Consider the following 17,386-nt stretch of genomic DNA (forward strand, 5'->3'; position numbering starts at 1 on the left):
AGGGGGCCGAGGAGACCGAGGGGGCCGAGGTACCCGAGAAGGCCTAGGAAATATTATTTATAAAAATATTTATAAAAATTGTACTTTTTATTAAAAAATAAAAAATAATTTTTGCAAATTATGTTTTTATTTTTATACAAGGTGTCCCATTTTAAATAATCCACTTAAATATCTCAGAAATACCGCGTTAAAACAAAAAATTTTTTAAATAAAAGTTGTAGGATTTGGAGGGGGAAAGAAGATAGGGATACTAGTTTGATCTTGGATAGAAGCGTTTCTAATATTTAAAGGTCATCTTTATTTTTTTAAATGGAAGGACACTAATTTTTTTTATATAAACCGATTTCTCGTAATATTTGTCGTAAAAAGCTATAAGACTAGGATGGCCAAAAATTGAATGGTTTACAAGATATTTTATACTTTAATTTGACATAATTTTACATAAACTATAAAATATCTTGTTAAATATTCATTTTTTAATTATCTTACATCAACACTTTTATGCACAAAATAATGAGAGGAATCAATTGGTATAAAAAAAACACATAGTTGTCTTTAAGAAAAAATCTAGCAGAGCTATATTTAAGCTATATTTAGCAGATATGATATAATATACTTTCTTCTTAAATATATATACTTTTTTCTTAAAGTCAACTATGTATTTTTTTACACCAATTGATTCCTCTCATTATTTTGTGCATAAAAGTGTTGAAGTAAGATAATTGAGAAATGAATATTTAACAAGATATTTTATAGTTTATGTAAAATTATGTCAAATTAAAGTATAAAATATCTTGTAAACCATTCAATTTTTGACCATCCTAGTTTTATAACTTTTTACGACAAATATTATGAGAAATCGATTTATATAAAAAAATTAAAGTAGTTCTATTTAAAAAAAAAAAAATGACCTTCAAATCTCAGAAGCGCTTCCATCCAAGGTCAAACAAATATCCCTATATTTTTTCCCTCTCCAAATCCTACAACTTTTATTTAAAAAATTTTTTTATTTAACTCGGTGTTTTTGAGATATTTGAGTGGATTGTTTAAAATGGGACACCTTGTATTTCTCATTACTCTTGATAGCATTGCAGGCATAATAAATACAAAATATATTTTGTATTTATAAAAAATTATAAAGTAAGTAATTTTCCCAACTCGCCAATATACGCGCAACGCGCAAAAGTACAAGTACAGTGAGTATACAAAGTACAGTAAGTATACCCATACAACAATTCGACGTTCAATGGATGTCTATAGGACGTCCCACTCGACATGTACGGACGTCCAGATGACGTACCAGACATGTTCCGAGAACGTTCAGTAGATGTCATTTGTACGTACAATGTACCGCCCTTAGACGTCCTCTGTACGTCCTTAGTACATCCTTTGTACATCTTTAGGACGCCGTCGTATGTCGTTGGTACGTCGTTAGTACGTCATTATCGTGACATTACTACGTCTTCTATACGTCCTTAGTACGTTATTGTTGTATTTTATTTAGTAAAATATATTTTCATGTCAGTAAAAATAGTGTAATTAAAAGTAAACAAATATTTTATAATAATGACAAAAACAAAATTAAAACGCGCATATTTGTTTACATTTTATACTATTTTTACTGACATAAATCCTTTTTCAAAAAAAAACGTCCGTAAGAAATCCATTATGTTACGTTGCAACGATGCACTAATGCCGTACTATGAAAATATGTTGTTTAAGTATGGGTATATACTTGTACTTAAATGCATACAAGTATAAATAACGGACACCAATGCAATTAAACTATAAAATACTTTTTTTATTTTAATTGAAACACAATAAAATTTTTTACAACACACCTGTAAACTTTAAACAAAATTTTGGTTTGTTTTAATAACATCTCTTCGCAGACTCTTTGCAATAATAAGGAAATTAAGTGGTTGCTAATCAAATATTCTCTTCAAGCAAGTAAAACTTATAAAGCACCTGTTGTATTCACTACGTATACATTTCAACGTAAAACGTGTGTGGTCGCAATGATATCGATTATTGACCAAAAAGAGAAGTGCTCACAGATGGTAGCGGCTAAACCCTTCACGGAGCAAGCGCAAATCACAATGGATTGAAACAATCGTGAAGAGACGATTCAGTCAAACGATAATTTTCGCTCCGCGAACTTAAATAGAATTTAAATTTTTTATTATGAAACGCATTACACATTCTTCTCCTGTTTTTTTAGGCGATCTGTCGCTCGCCGGAACCAATCAATTATTGCTGTTTCGATCGCCCGATCGTCAATCTTTTTGTATCGGTGTTTCACAGCTTCTGTAAAAGGAATAGTGACTATATTACAATTACGTACAATTATGTACCCGGGCATAATAATATTGCACGTTAAAATAATTTCTTATGCGTAAATAAGAGGTTCTCTTTTTTTTGGAAGGACTTTTTTAATGTAAAAATAATAAATCCAGTTTCATGACGGTAGCACGTAAATGGAACTATAAAGATATTTATCAAATAATGCAGGAACGAAAATCGTTCCTTCTAGCCGTTCGTTATTTTTCCGCCCCAACCATGAAACTCTGACTGCTAATTCGGGAGCAAATACATACAAAAGCATTCGTCGTGTACAATCAGCAGCATCTTTACCACCTCGCATAAGCAGCATTTTTTCCTTATATAAAAATAAACAAAAATCAAGTAAAAGATCGATTTTTAGCGCTTTCGTACATATATTATAGATTTAAAAAAATCAATTATATTAATAGTCTCTGCTTGAACCTGCCTCACATAGACCAGATGAGATAACGAGAGCAAATAAAATATAAAATTCTACCAAACATGGAGAAATTTTCTACAAAAGAGATGCAAATTATTTTTTTAACAAATTTTAAACAAATCAAGTTTTACCTATAATTAAATAATAAAATATAATTGTACACTAGAAGCTGCAAAGAATGTATATTATATTTATATTTCGTAATTAATATTTATATTTATATTTCGCAATTTATGTATGTACATATTTAGCAATTTGTTACACGAGAAAAAATCTTAATTAAACACGTTTCAGTCCATGGCTATTCTGGCCTTTGTTTATTACTTTTTACAATAAATATAATTTTAGAAATGTAAAGATAATTCATTCTCTTATAATTTTATATAAAAAATTTTGTAATTAAATTTTTCTCCAAGTAAAAAATTAGTTTATTAATATTATAATTAATTTAATTTTATATTTAACAATCTTGTTAGTGTAATTTATAATAAAAGTTAATTTTTTATGTAATTAAAACTTTAATTTATTGATAAATATAATAATTCATTTAATTTTAGCAGAGTCAAATCAATTTTTGCGCAGAATTAAAAAACATAATTAATTATTCCGCAAAAGTAATTATTTTTTTGTTTATTTGTTTCGGAAACGTATCATTTTTTAAAATCTTTTTGAACACAGGGTTATGTTTTGCAATAATAAAACTTACTAATATTAATAGAAGACTTACAAGTTGTCTACTAGCGACGGTATTTGTGTGAAGCAAATTTTCCATTTCGCAGAATTGTTCCCAATTCTTCAACGGAAACGCTGGTAACACATTATCCTCCGGTTGTTCGTCCTTTTCTTTAATAGGATGAATGATTTCTTTAGGCGCATCAGTAGATAAGTTCTGGGTTAATTGGCTGATCATATCCACAATTGTACGCAAGTCAAATTTTATCATTGTTAAATCTCTTACAACATGTTTCTCGAATTCTGTTCAAGACATTTGAAACTATATTAATTTCCGAAATTATCAACAATATTTATAATTGTTAGTTGCGACAATAAGATAATACCTGATATTCCAATATATTGTTTTTTTTTCTCGGAATTTTGTACTTGTTGAAATCGTTCAGTAATCTCATCAGCCAATTTCTTAATTTCTCCTACTGGTGCATCTTTCGAAGTGCGCTGTGATCCACATGTAATTTCACGTGAAGTAGCTAAAAAATTATAATATTATATTGATGATATTAATGATATTAATAGCAGATTCTGCATCAAAAGAGACGCAAGTAATGGTCAAGTGATAAATTTCGGATATTCACATTTCAAACACAAGAAATGCGAAATTATGTCTCATTTTATCTCCTGACTTTTAATGAATTGCTTCTTTATCTAATGAACTTTAATCTGACATAATATTTATTTAGTTTGACTAACATTTTAAATAATGTTAAATAATAAATATAATATACACATTTACACTTTTTATTGTATAAATTTTTAATATTTTTAAAATATAACAAAATAACTACTTCGATTTACAGATTGTGCAGGAAAGCAATTACTTAAAATTCGAAAATTGCGATTTTTGCAGAAATTATTAACGCTCAATTACATTAAAAGATTCCACAGACCCTATCGAAAATTGAATTTGTAAGTTTTTTCTAAATTTGTAACATGTTTGGATCCTTATATTATGAAAATTTTTTTTCATGCACGGATATTAATTCTAGACAGTTCGGTGTTTGAAATGGAAAAAAAGTAAAAATCTATCAAGATTTGTTGAAAATAAAGGGAAGAGAAGTTTAGAATCCAAAAGACCCTTAGATGTACATTACGCTGATTTTTTAAGAATATGCAGTTAAGGGTTAAAGACTTCATGTGTAACCGAACTACCAATACGAAATAATAACAAAAGATTACCTTTCGTAGATTTATTATCACCGCTATGGTCATGCAGCGATCGCTGAGAAAGTCCAGCGGTACTTTTTGTTGAATATGAATGACTAACTTTTTGTAAAATCTTCTTTGATTTTTGATGCAGACTATTTGGCACTTGCAACTGGGAACTGCCAACATCTTTCGCCATTAAATGAGATGTCTCATTTGCTTCGCTGTCCGTTGAATTTGAACTAACTTCAATAGACTTCGAGATGCACTCCTTTTTACTTCGTTTTTTGTTACTTTTTGAAATTCGAACGCTGCTTTTTTTAAATCTATCGTTGTCTTCGCTTGAATCAGATGAGCTAGTATATTTTTTATTAGGTTTATGGATTCGTTTACTAACAACCTCTGCCTCACTAGCAAAGTCTGAAGTTATTTCAGCTTTTCCTAAATTTCGACAAGCTGTTTTATATTCATCTGAAAAAAACAAGAGTGTATTATATATATTGTGTGTGTAAACGCACGCGCGCGCGCGCGCTCACACACACACACACACACACACACACACACACACCGTCTCCCGGAATTAGTAATCTACTAAAAACTTGTGATCTGTCTTTTCATAAAATAAAAATATACATATTACATATATAAAATAAGGAAGTTATGAAAAAAAATTATCAAATTTCTTTACACCAACCGAAAATTGGAATTTTAATCCCTTATTTAATTTATTTTATTTTATTTTATATATTATGATCCGCTATTTTAACCCGTTGTAATATACAAAGTATAAAACTTAAAAAATTACAGTTTTTGAGGTAAATACGTCAACCCTGACAATATGATCAATTTAATATTAAAAAATAGTAGAAATTTTTGAAAATTAATATTTTCGACGCATCTTATCTTGTATGCGCGCAGGTGTATACGTGCGTGCGTGCATCGTGTGTGTGCATACACGAGTACTACATACCAAAAGTACTAAGGATCCTGCATTTGAAGGTTGGCCAATTGTCATTCGGCATCGCCCTATTTTTTACATATTTTGTAGGAAAAATAGTATCGCGTGGCGGCCATGAACAGTATTCGTCACAAATCCAGAATTCAGGAACGACTTCCACAGCATTTTCTTCAATAAAATCCACGATGCAATATTTGGCAGACATCCTGGATTCATACAGGCTAAGATGTCGAAAGTTAACAGTTACCATGAATGAGTGGAAACAAAACAACATTTTTGTGGTTGTTAGATTCGTTAAATAATGTATCAAAAATCGGAAGTACGACGGCTTTATTTTTAATGTTATTAATTGGAAATGCTTGCAAGGTGCCATATTCCTCGGAAAATTGAACAATGCCAAAGCATGTTGACAGTGCTGGTGAATGAAAAAACGGTTTTCCGTTCTTTAACACTCTACCAATAATTGCCACGGAATTATTATAATGACAAATATTTTCTACGATTACAATACATTCGTCGTACATGATGCAGTAATTGTTTGGTTTCTTCGTTGTGATTTTAAAATTATTGAATTGTATATCTTTATACATTGGAGAGGTACATCCGCTTATCAAATTTCCATTATAACATTCTCTTCCCAGTCTATATGTGCTGATGGCTTCATTAAAAAGTTTAACAGAGTAATTATTTCTCATTTCGTACACCCGGTTACTCAGTTGCTCAAGGGGTTTATCGTTACCCTTGATCAATTTCTTTATAGATTGTAAGTAATTTTCGAAAGTGAACGCAGAAAATTCATCCAGTGATCCCCATCGTAACGCATCGTCTGCTAAATGTAACATTCCATGTGTGTTATACGTTGCATTTTCTTCACTATATAATTGAAGATATTCAACGAAATATTCTTCTAGTAAATTTTTCGCATATCTATTTTGCTCAAAATCAATACCAGGTGTTGCAAGAAGGCGCATAGCCACAGAAAGTTTTATAAAATGATTATATACACTCGATCTTACTATCTTGCGCAACACAACAAGTCCACTATAAAACAAATATTGCCTAAATTCCGTTGCTTTCATCCGATCAAGTTCGTCTAAAGCTCGTGGTTTACGGGCAAATTCAAGTGGAATATATCGTTGTAGATTAAGCTGTCGTTGAGAAATATCGGAAACCTGTTGTACACCCAATTTCATAGGATGCAACTTTCCAGTCATTATTTTCAGTCCTTTTTTGACATGACCTAATAATACTAAATGCATATAATCATATGGTACTTGTGACACCATATCGATCTCGAGTCTCAGCAAAGGGCTTATTCCATTATGATGTCCTGGTTGAGATTGTGTTGCAAATGATTCTGCCGTTCGCAGGGGAGCATCTTTTTCTGGATACACTACTTTTCCAACGTATTTTCCTTTAGTTTCGCATTTAGCACATGCATAGTATCCTCCGTGATATTTTATGCAGCAGATATATGCTCTTGCAGGAGCATCGCAGATAAAACAGTCAATAATAAATTTTCTGTTAATGCCATTCCAGGTATAACCAGTCTCTTTAAGGCTCTCAGCTTCCTCGATAAAGTATTTCAAAAAAATCTCAGCATCTGGAGGTTTATTACGTCCATGAAAAGCTCCAATAATGAAGGGCGATTTGTTTTCAAAATTTCTAATACTTCCCAGAATTGGCCATAATTGGCTTTTAGAACTTTTTGTAAGGGGTAAACCGTCTATATTAAAAAATAAATGAATCTCTGGAGGTATACACGTAACAGTGCCGCTTGATTGAATAATGTGATCTAAACCTTCCTGAATACCAAAATGAACATATAGTCCATGTGCCATTGGAATGGTGTCTGCCTTTCTCGGCGTTTTTAAAAGGGTTCGAGCATCTGCAGGAAGAAATTTCATGGCATCTTCTACTATTAATACATTTTTCAATAGATCGGTAACTGCGGATCTACATATATTATAATTATGGGTCCACTTCACCAAATTTAGTCGTAATCGATTGATGTTTACACCAGTATTTTCATCTTCTGATTCTGATGAATGATCACTGTTGTATTCATCAGATGATATAAATTCTTCTCTGCATATTTCTTCTTGCAAGGCTTCTGGGATGACTTCCTCATTTTGTAAGACTTCGTAGATAATTTCTTCTTGAGCACTTTCTGGCAAAAAGTCTGCTCTTTCATCGTTTTCCTCAGAAAAAGAACTATCGCAATTATCACGATTATCTGGCAGTGGTATTTCGTCGTTTGCATGAGCCTGCAGATGATTTTCTGAATCCTGCACGGCACTTTGTGCCAGTCTTCGCCAATATTTCCGACTGTACTGCTTTCGTTTTTGCTTTAACATGATTTGTAGTCTTGAAAGCTGCAAAGAAAATGCCATTGTCGGTATGTACCGATATTGGTTACGTCATTATTGCATGCACCCATGCCATTCGCTTATATGACAATAGAAAGCGGTTTACAAAAGCAAGCTTGCTGCAGACCTAATATAAAATCACACAAAACTTAACCATTTTTTAACTACTTATTAATTATTAATTACTTTTGTAAAAGTAAATAAAATTTCTATAATTTTTAATTACCTTTTTAATATGTAATTAAATAAAACTTAAGAATTACTTACTTTTACAAAATAATTAAATCCAATTTAATTAATAATTGCATTTATAATGACAATAAAAGTTAGTTATTTCGAATATCCTTTAAAATTGGGAAAATGTATACAATACTCAGAAATTTGTTTTAAAAATCTCTCTCTGAAATGTATCTTATATTAATATACGTATAAAGTTTAAAAAATCGGAATTTTGCGCTACAAAAGTTAAAAAATTCATTAAAAAAACTTTATTTTTGTTTAACATACTGCAATTACATTAAAAAATATTAAAAACTTAAAAAACAAATAAAAACATTCAAATTTGATTAACATTATCTGCAAAATATTTTCAAATTTCAAAATTTATTAAAATATTTTGAAATATAAAAATATCAGAAATGTCTTTAAAAAAATAAAATGTTTCAAAATTCTGAAAAATACTTCAAAAGCTGAAAACAATAAAATTTTTTGTTATGGCTTTCATATTTTAAAAATTGACATAAAAATTCAATTACCAAAATTTATTAATAAATATTCAAAAATTATTACTAGATGTCGCCTGCAGATAGTAAAAAAGCGAATGGTTGTGAAATTAACTTGGGATGGAATGAATAATATGCACTTATTTTTTTATTATTAGTGTATCTTATTGACTACTATATCTACAACAATGTAATGTGATAATTGTCCTCGCATTTCAAATTTGTGCCAGAAGTAGAGTCAAACTACAAGGATATAAGGCATAAGGGATAAAAGGATCCTTCATAAATATTAACAGCGAGTCTGACATTTTTTTCGATTGATCCAATAATATTTATATTAATTTGAAAAGCTTAGTTTTAGGAGTACATGTTAGGAAAATTTGAATTTTGGTGGTTGAAATAGAAATGTACGATAGTCGTTGATTAACAGGAATGATATTTTAATTTCAGGTACACTCAAAAAAATGATCTTGCAATAATAGCTAAAATTTTCTAGGTGTAAAAAATTAACTAAAACAGATAAATGATTAGCAACTAATTACTTAATCAGTTTAGATGACAGAAACAGAATATATATCTGTATTGTTTGTGAACTTTAAAAAGAAAGTTTCTCTAAAGCGCCTATCTATATAAGATCAATCACTTGTTAGATCATGCAATGAATAACATTTAGCAATGGTACCTAAATTTTTCAGAAGCTATTGCTAGAACATTACTGCTATAAATTCTATATGTGACAAACAATGTTTTCACAGATACGAAAAATAGCGATACATTCTTGTTGCGATATCTAGAAATCTAACTACATCAGCGAAATATTTTTTTGAGTGTATGATTTGAGGCATAATTAGAGAGGAGAATCGATGTCAATTTTGTTCAAGAATTGTTGAAGGGGTTAACGTATTAACAGTTTTAGGAAAACTCAATCCTTATTAATTTGTGAGTGCAGTTAGAGAATTTTTATTTAAAAAAAATATTTTTTTTTTTGGAGGTTTTTTTCTATTACAAAGTATATTTTAAAAAATGGTAATATAACGTAATCTAAGGTTTGATTATAGAAAGGAATTATTACATAAGTCAATAGAGTTGTTATCTTAAAAAAGTTAAAAAATATCGTAAACTCTTTTGTATTTATATTTAATGTTGAGTACGTGAAAAAAATTAAATTAATTGATTTTTTAAATAATTACTAGGTAAAACATTTTTTGCTCAAAATGGTAAAAAACTATACGTTTACGCACGAAAAAGTACACGAAAAGACACTTTATTAGGTGTTTGCTTCTTTCGATTGCAGCATAAACAATTACGGATGGGAAGTATAAGTAAATAATTTTTTAATTTCAATTATATAAAATTTCTAAAACCCAAAAAAATGACTCAAAAAAATCTGGAAAAAAATTCAATCTAATATCTCATATAGTACTATCAAGTATTTAGTACTATCAATTTGTTTTTTAAATGAAAAAATAAATGATCAGTTCGAGAAACATTCAAAATAATAATTAAATATTGCACACTACATATTGAGTTAAAATATTCAGATATTTCTCTTTCAGCGAAGAAAAGCATCATTCTTTGCTGAAACGTATAATCAACAGAATACTTTATAATACAAAATTGGAAAAGCAAAATAAACATTCCTTATGAGAATATGTATATTACTTGGGAATACGATAATACGATGTATAATTATTTTAACCCTTAGTCCCGACGGTTCTTTTCGGCACCTTTAATCCCGACTCATGGGTCGTTTGCGTCTTTGCGTTATTTGGATCAGTAAAAACGCTTTAAAAAATCTGGAAAAATTTATGGAGCTTCTTTCAACCTTTAATTTGAAGTCCCAATCATAATATTTCGATAAAAATTATTTTTTTATATAGTTTGTTATTAAGAAATGGAGGTACCTACAGCACTTTAAAATTTCGCTTGGGTCGAAAACGACCCATGAGTCGGGACTAAGGGTTAAAAAAAATACACAATTTTACATATCGAAAGTATACGAGAACTCATTTTAACAGTTCTAAAAGTTATTATTTCTTGTTAGTTAATGTTGCAATGGCTTGAAGTGGATCGGATACTAAACATGAGTAATATGAATAAATTATAATTTCAATTCACGTTTATATTATATTAGTGATATCTTTCTTCTTTCTTCTTCATTAAAATGGTTCTTACATTTTGTCGATTACTCGCATTTAATCTGATCCACTGCAAACCATTGCAACATTAACTAACGATATATATAGTCAAAGAATATCAATATAAAATAATGAAAACACGAATTAAAATGGCAACACTATAAATTATGGCATTCATAATATTAAATAAGCCGATCCATCGCAAACTGTTTTAATGTGATAATAAATAAAAATGCATGCATAATAAGACACGAAACAATTAAAACCACAGATCCATTTCTTTGCTATGAACTCTAATATTAAAACATATAATAAAAGTTAATTTAAATATATACTTACCTCCAATTCTGAGTCGACAATATATCATATCGCGACACGAAGAAGTTAGCCTTTCGGCGGTAACGTCCTGCAGTATATTGATGCGCCGATCCACCAAAACAGCGACTTCGAGGTTAGGTTAGAGTTAGAAATCGACAGCGACAATTGTCCTGCAATATAGTCAGTATAAGTCCTTTTCGCAGTATACCTTGGCTTTCTCTCCACTCTCCTATCTCTAGGTACACATAATACTTACTGTTCGTTCTCGTGCAATTTACGTTTTCGTTCGTAATCTCAAAACTCACTTGCACGTTGTACCACGTTGCACGACACAAGGTATTTTCACTCAAGTCAGTATATGCAGAGAGGGAAAGGCGAGCAAGCGCTTCGTTGTGAGTGGCTGACGGAATATTACGTGCGACCCGCGCGACCATGACGAATTCAAATTTTCAGATAACGACAGAAGTACATTAGTTTGTATGTATATCTGTTTGTGTGAAATTATTATTGCAAATATCCCAGTTTTCTTCTCATAATTGCAACTATTGGTTTTCTTCTCATAATTGGAACTATTTGTTCAATCGCAGGTCCGATAAAAATCTATTTCCAACAATAATAGAGTAGAAAAAAAATAAAATTAATAAATTTTCAATAATAAATAATTAGAAACTAACTTGCTAAAATAAAAATTGCCGATAAAATTATCATTTATTTTACATTCTTTTGAATAATATGTATATTGCACGTTATACATTATATATATATATGTATATATTTTTTTATTTTATGAATATATTTAATAATCATATATACATATATTTTGTAATTGCATGTAAATTAAATTATGATTAGTCAAAAATTAATTTTGATTATAAAAAATAAAAAATTTTGAAAAAACTGAATTTTTATTTATTTTATTTAATTTAATTATTATAAATTTCACTTACATCTATTTGTTAAAATGTATTAATTTTTGATTGTTTATTTAAAAAAAACAAATTGTTAATAAATTCAACATTTTTGTATAATGCATTTAATTTTTACGGAATGAATTGTAAAGTATTGTAAAATATTAATAAATTATTACTAAAAATGTTTTTATACAATAAATTTTCATGTATTTAAATAAAATATATGATATATTTATTACTTAATTAAAAATGTACAGTTTATTTTTAAAATATAATGTAATCAATGTAATTTGTTATTATTTTAATTTATTTAATTATTTACTATTTACAAAACTTTAATTTATTTGAATAAATTAGATTATATTTTCATTACATGATTTAAAACGTACAATTTATTTTTTATTGACATATTTTTAATAAATCCAATTAAAAATCAATTTAATTTTTATAAAAATAATTTCTATTTCTTCAATTTTCTTAAATAAAATATATAATATTTAAATAGCTGATTTTTAAACCTCAATAAAACATAAATAGAAGTTCTTATATAATTAATTAAATTTAGTTTATTTTTATATAATTAATTTCAATTTATTTAAATAAAATTTATGACATTGAAACCGTGTGAGCTTCGGCGGACGCGGATTAGCTCGCCGGAATCCAGGTTCGGTCGGTTGGGGGTATGTCAAATAAACCAAATGCTCGTTTATAACAAAATAATGAAACAGCGTTTATTGAGAAAGATGTTGATTCGATTTGCCTCGAATGATCTGCTACAATGCTCGTGCATACATGCGAAGCGTGTGCAAGATGAACTTGAAATAGCATACAAATTAGCCAAATATCGGTGAAGTAATTAACAAGTGATAGCGAAATAGTTCTTTAAAGCGGCGTGAAATGAATACAGAGTAGCGTGAAGATAAATGCGGAGTATCGTTACTGGTAAAATAATTATTTGAGCAACGGTGGAATAATTATTTTAAAGCGGCGCAAAATAAAAGCGAAAGCAACGTGAAAATAAATGCAAGATATCGGCAAAGGCGAAATAATTATTTAAGCAATAGTGAAATAATTATTTTAAAGCGGCGCAAAATAGAAGCGAAATATACGTGAAAATCAATGCGAAGTATCGTAATAATGAAATAATTATTTGAGGCGACGGTGGAATAATTATTTAGTATGACGTGAGGCGTCCTGGTGCGGTCGGCGAGAGCGCAAGCGTGGGCGATCGTGTCGCAACGGTTGGTACAAGACGGAGCGCTTGTCGGTGAGTGCGTTCGTAGTATCGCGAGTCTGTTCGATCGTAGATCGATGCGGACTATTCGGCGGCGCGGATTGGTCGACGCGGTGTTGCTTGCCGGACGGATTACAATTATGAAATCTCGGCGAATAAACGCGGTATGCGGACTTAGGCTGCCGATTACGTTCGGCGGGAGTACGAGGATGCTCGTACGAAGACGGAATTTAGAATAGCGACCTGGCTAGGTATGCGGAAATGCCCGCAATACAGAGTTCGGTGGCCTAGAGGAACCAAGTACGCTTGGCGGGTATACGAATATATTCGTATCCTGGAATCAAAGAATACCGAGGACGCTCGGCGGTACACGAGGATACTCGTGTGCTGGCACAGGTATAGAGTCCGAGTATGCTCGGTCGGGACTACGAGGACGCTCGTAGCAGGGTTGTTCGCTGTCGATCAGCGAACGGAGTCTGGTGAGAAGACGTTCAGCCGGGCCTCTTTTATACCCGGCTGGCGGCCGAATGATTTCGAATCGGCAAGCATCGGCGGTTTCGGCGGCGAGTCCCCCACAATACGGAATTTCGGAACGGTCGGGTGTGGGGGATTTTCGGCGGTTGACCGCCGCTGTTTTTGATAGGAAATTTATCGGCGCGCGATGCGCCCTTGGTGGGCTACGGACGATGGACGGTCCGTAGCCGTAACGATGCAGCGGGCTGCATCGTTACATCACCCCCCTTCTTGGGAAGCCGGAAGCCTGCGGAGGCAGCTGACGGCTGGTGAGGAGTCGCCCCTCCCTGGAGAACAGGAGTTTGTATCTCCTTCCGTCGGTGGTCCGGAGCTTGTACAGTCTCGACTTCATCACCGAGAAGTACGGTATAGCGGCGAAAGCTCGTGGGGCGTACTCCACCATGATGGGTGGTGGAGACGCAGGATCCCATCTCGGCGGCGGCGGCGGTGCAGCGGAGGCCGGTGGTGGCCATATGACGGCGGTTGCTGGCGTCGTTGTCGCGGCGGCCGGTGTTGGCCGGGATGTGGCGGCTGCGGGTGCGGCAAGGGCCGTTGGCGGCCGAGTTCCAACGACCGTTTCAATGGCCGTTGGTGGCCGAGTCCCAACGACCGAAGTCGTCGGCAGTGGGCCGCCCCAGGGACGTATCCTTACGGCCCTGGTCGGCTTGGTCCGTGCGGTGGTCGGCGCGGTGACCGCGGATCTTCGCTCCGGTAGCGGCGTGTGCGTGGCATTGCACACGTCGCCCGGAGACTTCTGCTTCCTTCTTTGCGGCACCGGTGGTGGCGGTGTCGCCAAAAATATCGCCTTTCGGCGATTTTCGGCGATTTTCAGCGTCGGAACGCTGTATTAACGTCCCCACTCGGGGGACGGTGCGGAACGGCTGCGACGTCATCGCGGCCTGTCGAGGCTCCTTGGTCAAGAGGGCCTCGATTGCGCTCAAGATGTTCTTTGTGCTCATCTTGAACAAGTGATCTGGCTTCCTGGAATCGGCCTTTATATAGTCCGATTCCCCGGGATTGCGGACTTTAGATCTAATCGGGGGGGTCTCATCCCCGTTTCCTGGCTTCAAGTCTTGCGCGTGGATGCGCCTGAGCCATCGCCCCCTCTTATCACGCAAATCATATATGACGGGAGTGATGATCCGGCCTACTTTGTAGGGGCCGGTGTACTTCGGCGCGAGTTTGGCGTTTACGCCGGCGGCCTTGTTCGACAGGGGGTGCTCGCGGCGCCAAACTGTCTCGCCGATCTTAGGCCGCCAATCGCGATGCCGCAGATTATAATACGGCTCCTGCCGTTGGAAGGCTCGTGCGAGGTTTCCTGTCATCAGTTCCCGGGCCTCGTCTAGATGGCGCCGCCAGGTGGTCGTCGGTATCGGCGTGTTCGGGTGCGTTCGGTCTTCCGGATTCGGCGGTGCTAACTCGCGCCCGTAATTTGCGAAGGCGGGTGTAAATCCGGTGGCGTCGTGCGCCGCGCTATTGTATGCATATTGTAGCGCGAGAATGTGGCGGTCCCACAGGCGATGATCGCGCTCGACAAACTGCACGATCATGGTTTTGACCGTTCGATTGGTCCGCTCCACGGGATTGCACTGCGGCGTGTATATCGGCGTTGTGCGATGCGTTATGCCAAAAGATTTTAATAGGCTAGTGAATTGGCGCGATATAAACTGTTTCCCATTGTCGGATATGACCATTTCGGGGCAGCCGTGTCGATATATTATGCGTTCAGCAACGGTTTTGCTAATCGTTTCCCCGGTGGCTCGGCGCAAGGGCTGCAATTCGACCCACTTCGTGAATCGATCTTGCAGCACGAAGAGCCACGAATGCCCGTTTGTAGATCGCGGCAGAGGCCCCACTAGGTCGATCGTGACCTGTTGCCACGGGGCCGTGACATTATGCGCATGAGCGCGGCCGGCGGGTTTGCCCTGATAGGGCTTGTACGCGAGACATTTTTCGCAGCCCCGAACATAGCGGGCGATGTCTCGGAACATGCCGGGCCAATAATAACGGCGGGTGACGCGGTGGATCGTTTTTGCGACGCCTAAATGCCCGGCGGTCGGTTCGTCGTGGAATCGCTGGATCGTTCTCTCTCGCTCGGAGCGAGGGAGACAGCGCTTCCACTGTTCGTCTTCCGTGTGGTCGCGGAACTCTAGATCGTGACGTATATGCCGGTAGAGTTTACCCCCGCGTATGGCGTAGTCGGGGTAACTTTTCGGCTCTTTCCTAATCTTTTTTATCAGCCCGCGGTACCAGGCGCAGGCGGCTGGCTGAACGGCGCAGGCCTCGGGTTCGCGAGAGAGCGCGTCGGCAACTTTATTCAACGCTCCGCGACGGTACTGGATATCAAAATGATATTGCTGGAGCTCGAAAAGCCAGCGCCCCAATCGGCCGGTGGGGGTCTCGAGATTTTTGAGCCAACGCAGTGACTGATGGTCCGTGATCACCGTGAAAGAGTACCCCTCTAGGTAGTCTCTCATGCGGCGGATTCCCCAGACGACCGCGAGGCATTCTAGCTCGGTAGCACTATAATTTTTCTCGGCGGCGTTTAGTGTGCGGCTCGCGTACGCGATTACGCGTTCGCCCTCGGCGAAGTTTTGTGTCAAAACGGCGCCGAGACCGTAGTTGCTTGCGTCGGTTTGTAAGCTGAACGGTAACCGGAAGTCGGGACAGGCGAGTACGGGTGCTGTTATTAGCGCCCTCTTGAGGGCGTTGAAGGCGTTTTCCTCCTCCGATCCCCATTGCCAGCGCGCGTTTTTACGGGTTAGCCGCGTGAGCGGCGCGGAGATGGTGGAAAAGTTTTCTACAAAACGGCGGTACCATGACGCCATGCCGAGAAATTGGCGGACCTTCCGGATGGTAGTAGGAGCGGGCCATTGAGCGACCGCGCTTATTTTAGCGGGGTCGGTGTGGATGCCGTCCCGTGTTATTATATGGCCGAGGTAGGCTAGCTCGCTTCGGCAGAAGTGGCACTTTTCCGGGTTGAGGCGTAATTTGGCCTCTCTGAGTCGTCGAAACACTTCGGCTAAGTGTCGTAAGTGTTCGGAGAAAGTGGCACTGACGATTATTACATCGTCTAGATATACAAACACATTCGGTTCTAACGCGGGGCCTAGCACGGTATCGAGGAGGCGCTGGAAGGTAGCGGGCGCGGAATGCAGCCCGAAGGGCATGACGCGGAATTGCATTAGCCCTCTCCCCGGAATGGTGAACGCGGTAATAGGTCGGCTCTCGACGGTTAGTGGCACTTGCCAATACCCGCTTTTCAAGTCGAGCGTGGACAGGTACTTTGCTCCCCGTAATTTATCCAATGTGGCTGTTATGTGCGGGAGGGGGTAGGCGTCGCGTTCGGTTACGGCGTTGACTTTTCTAAAGTCTATGCAAAACCGGGGTTTGCCGTCCTTTTTTTTTACTATCACCACAGGCGAGCTCCACGCGCTCTGTGATGGTTCGATTACCCCCTCTCGCTCCATTTCATCAACCGCCTCGTCGATGATACTTTGCATGGCCGGGTTACGGGGGCGGTACCTTTGCTTAATCGGTCGGGTGTCCGTTAATCTCAGGTGATGTTCGATTCGGTCGGT

At 36.0% G+C, this 17,386-nt stretch overlaps 2 protein-coding genes across 4 annotated transcripts; both read right to left on the bottom strand.

Annotated features, from left to right (window-relative positions):
- Positions 1-1,780: 1,780 nt before the first annotated feature.
- Positions 1,781-5,805, bottom strand: LOC137001290 (uncharacterized). Of its 2 annotated transcripts, none has more exons than XM_067359927.1 (5): positions 5,613-5,805; positions 4,676-5,113; positions 3,823-3,969; positions 3,492-3,739; positions 1,781-2,307 (listed from the first exon to the last, which is right to left on the bottom strand). In XM_067359927.1, exons 1-5 carry the CDS (start codon positions 5,803-5,805, stop codon positions 2,299-2,301), a joined length of 1,035 nt encoding a protein of 344 aa, XP_067216028.1. In that variant the 3' UTR covers positions 1,781-2,298. The 2 variants fall into 2 exon arrangements, with proteins under 2 accessions (XP_067216028.1, XP_067216027.1); XM_067359926.1 differs by lacking the exon at positions 1,781-2,307 and adding an exon at positions 2,354-2,659.
- Positions 5,806-5,836: 31 nt separating this feature from the next.
- LOC137001289 (uncharacterized) lies at positions 5,837-11,521 on the bottom strand. Of its 2 annotated transcripts, XM_067359924.1 has the most exons (3): positions 11,404-11,521; positions 11,169-11,317; positions 5,837-7,975 (listed from the first exon to the last, which is right to left on the bottom strand). In XM_067359924.1, the coding sequence occupies exon 3, from the start codon at positions 7,955-7,957 to the stop codon at positions 5,837-5,839; it is 2,121 nt and encodes a 706-aa protein (XP_067216025.1). In that variant the 5' UTR covers positions 7,958-7,975; positions 11,169-11,317; positions 11,404-11,521. The 2 variants fall into 2 exon arrangements, with proteins under 2 accessions (XP_067216025.1, XP_067216026.1); XM_067359925.1 differs by lacking the exon at positions 11,404-11,521 and having other exon boundaries at positions 11,169-11,322.
- Positions 11,522-17,386: the final 5,865 nt, after the last annotated feature.

Source organism: Linepithema humile, chromosome 7 (genome assembly GCF_040581485.1).
Source record: "Linepithema humile isolate Giens D197 chromosome 7, Lhum_UNIL_v1.0, whole genome shotgun sequence".
Lineage (NCBI taxonomy): Eukaryota > Metazoa > Arthropoda > Insecta > Hymenoptera > Formicidae > Linepithema > Linepithema humile.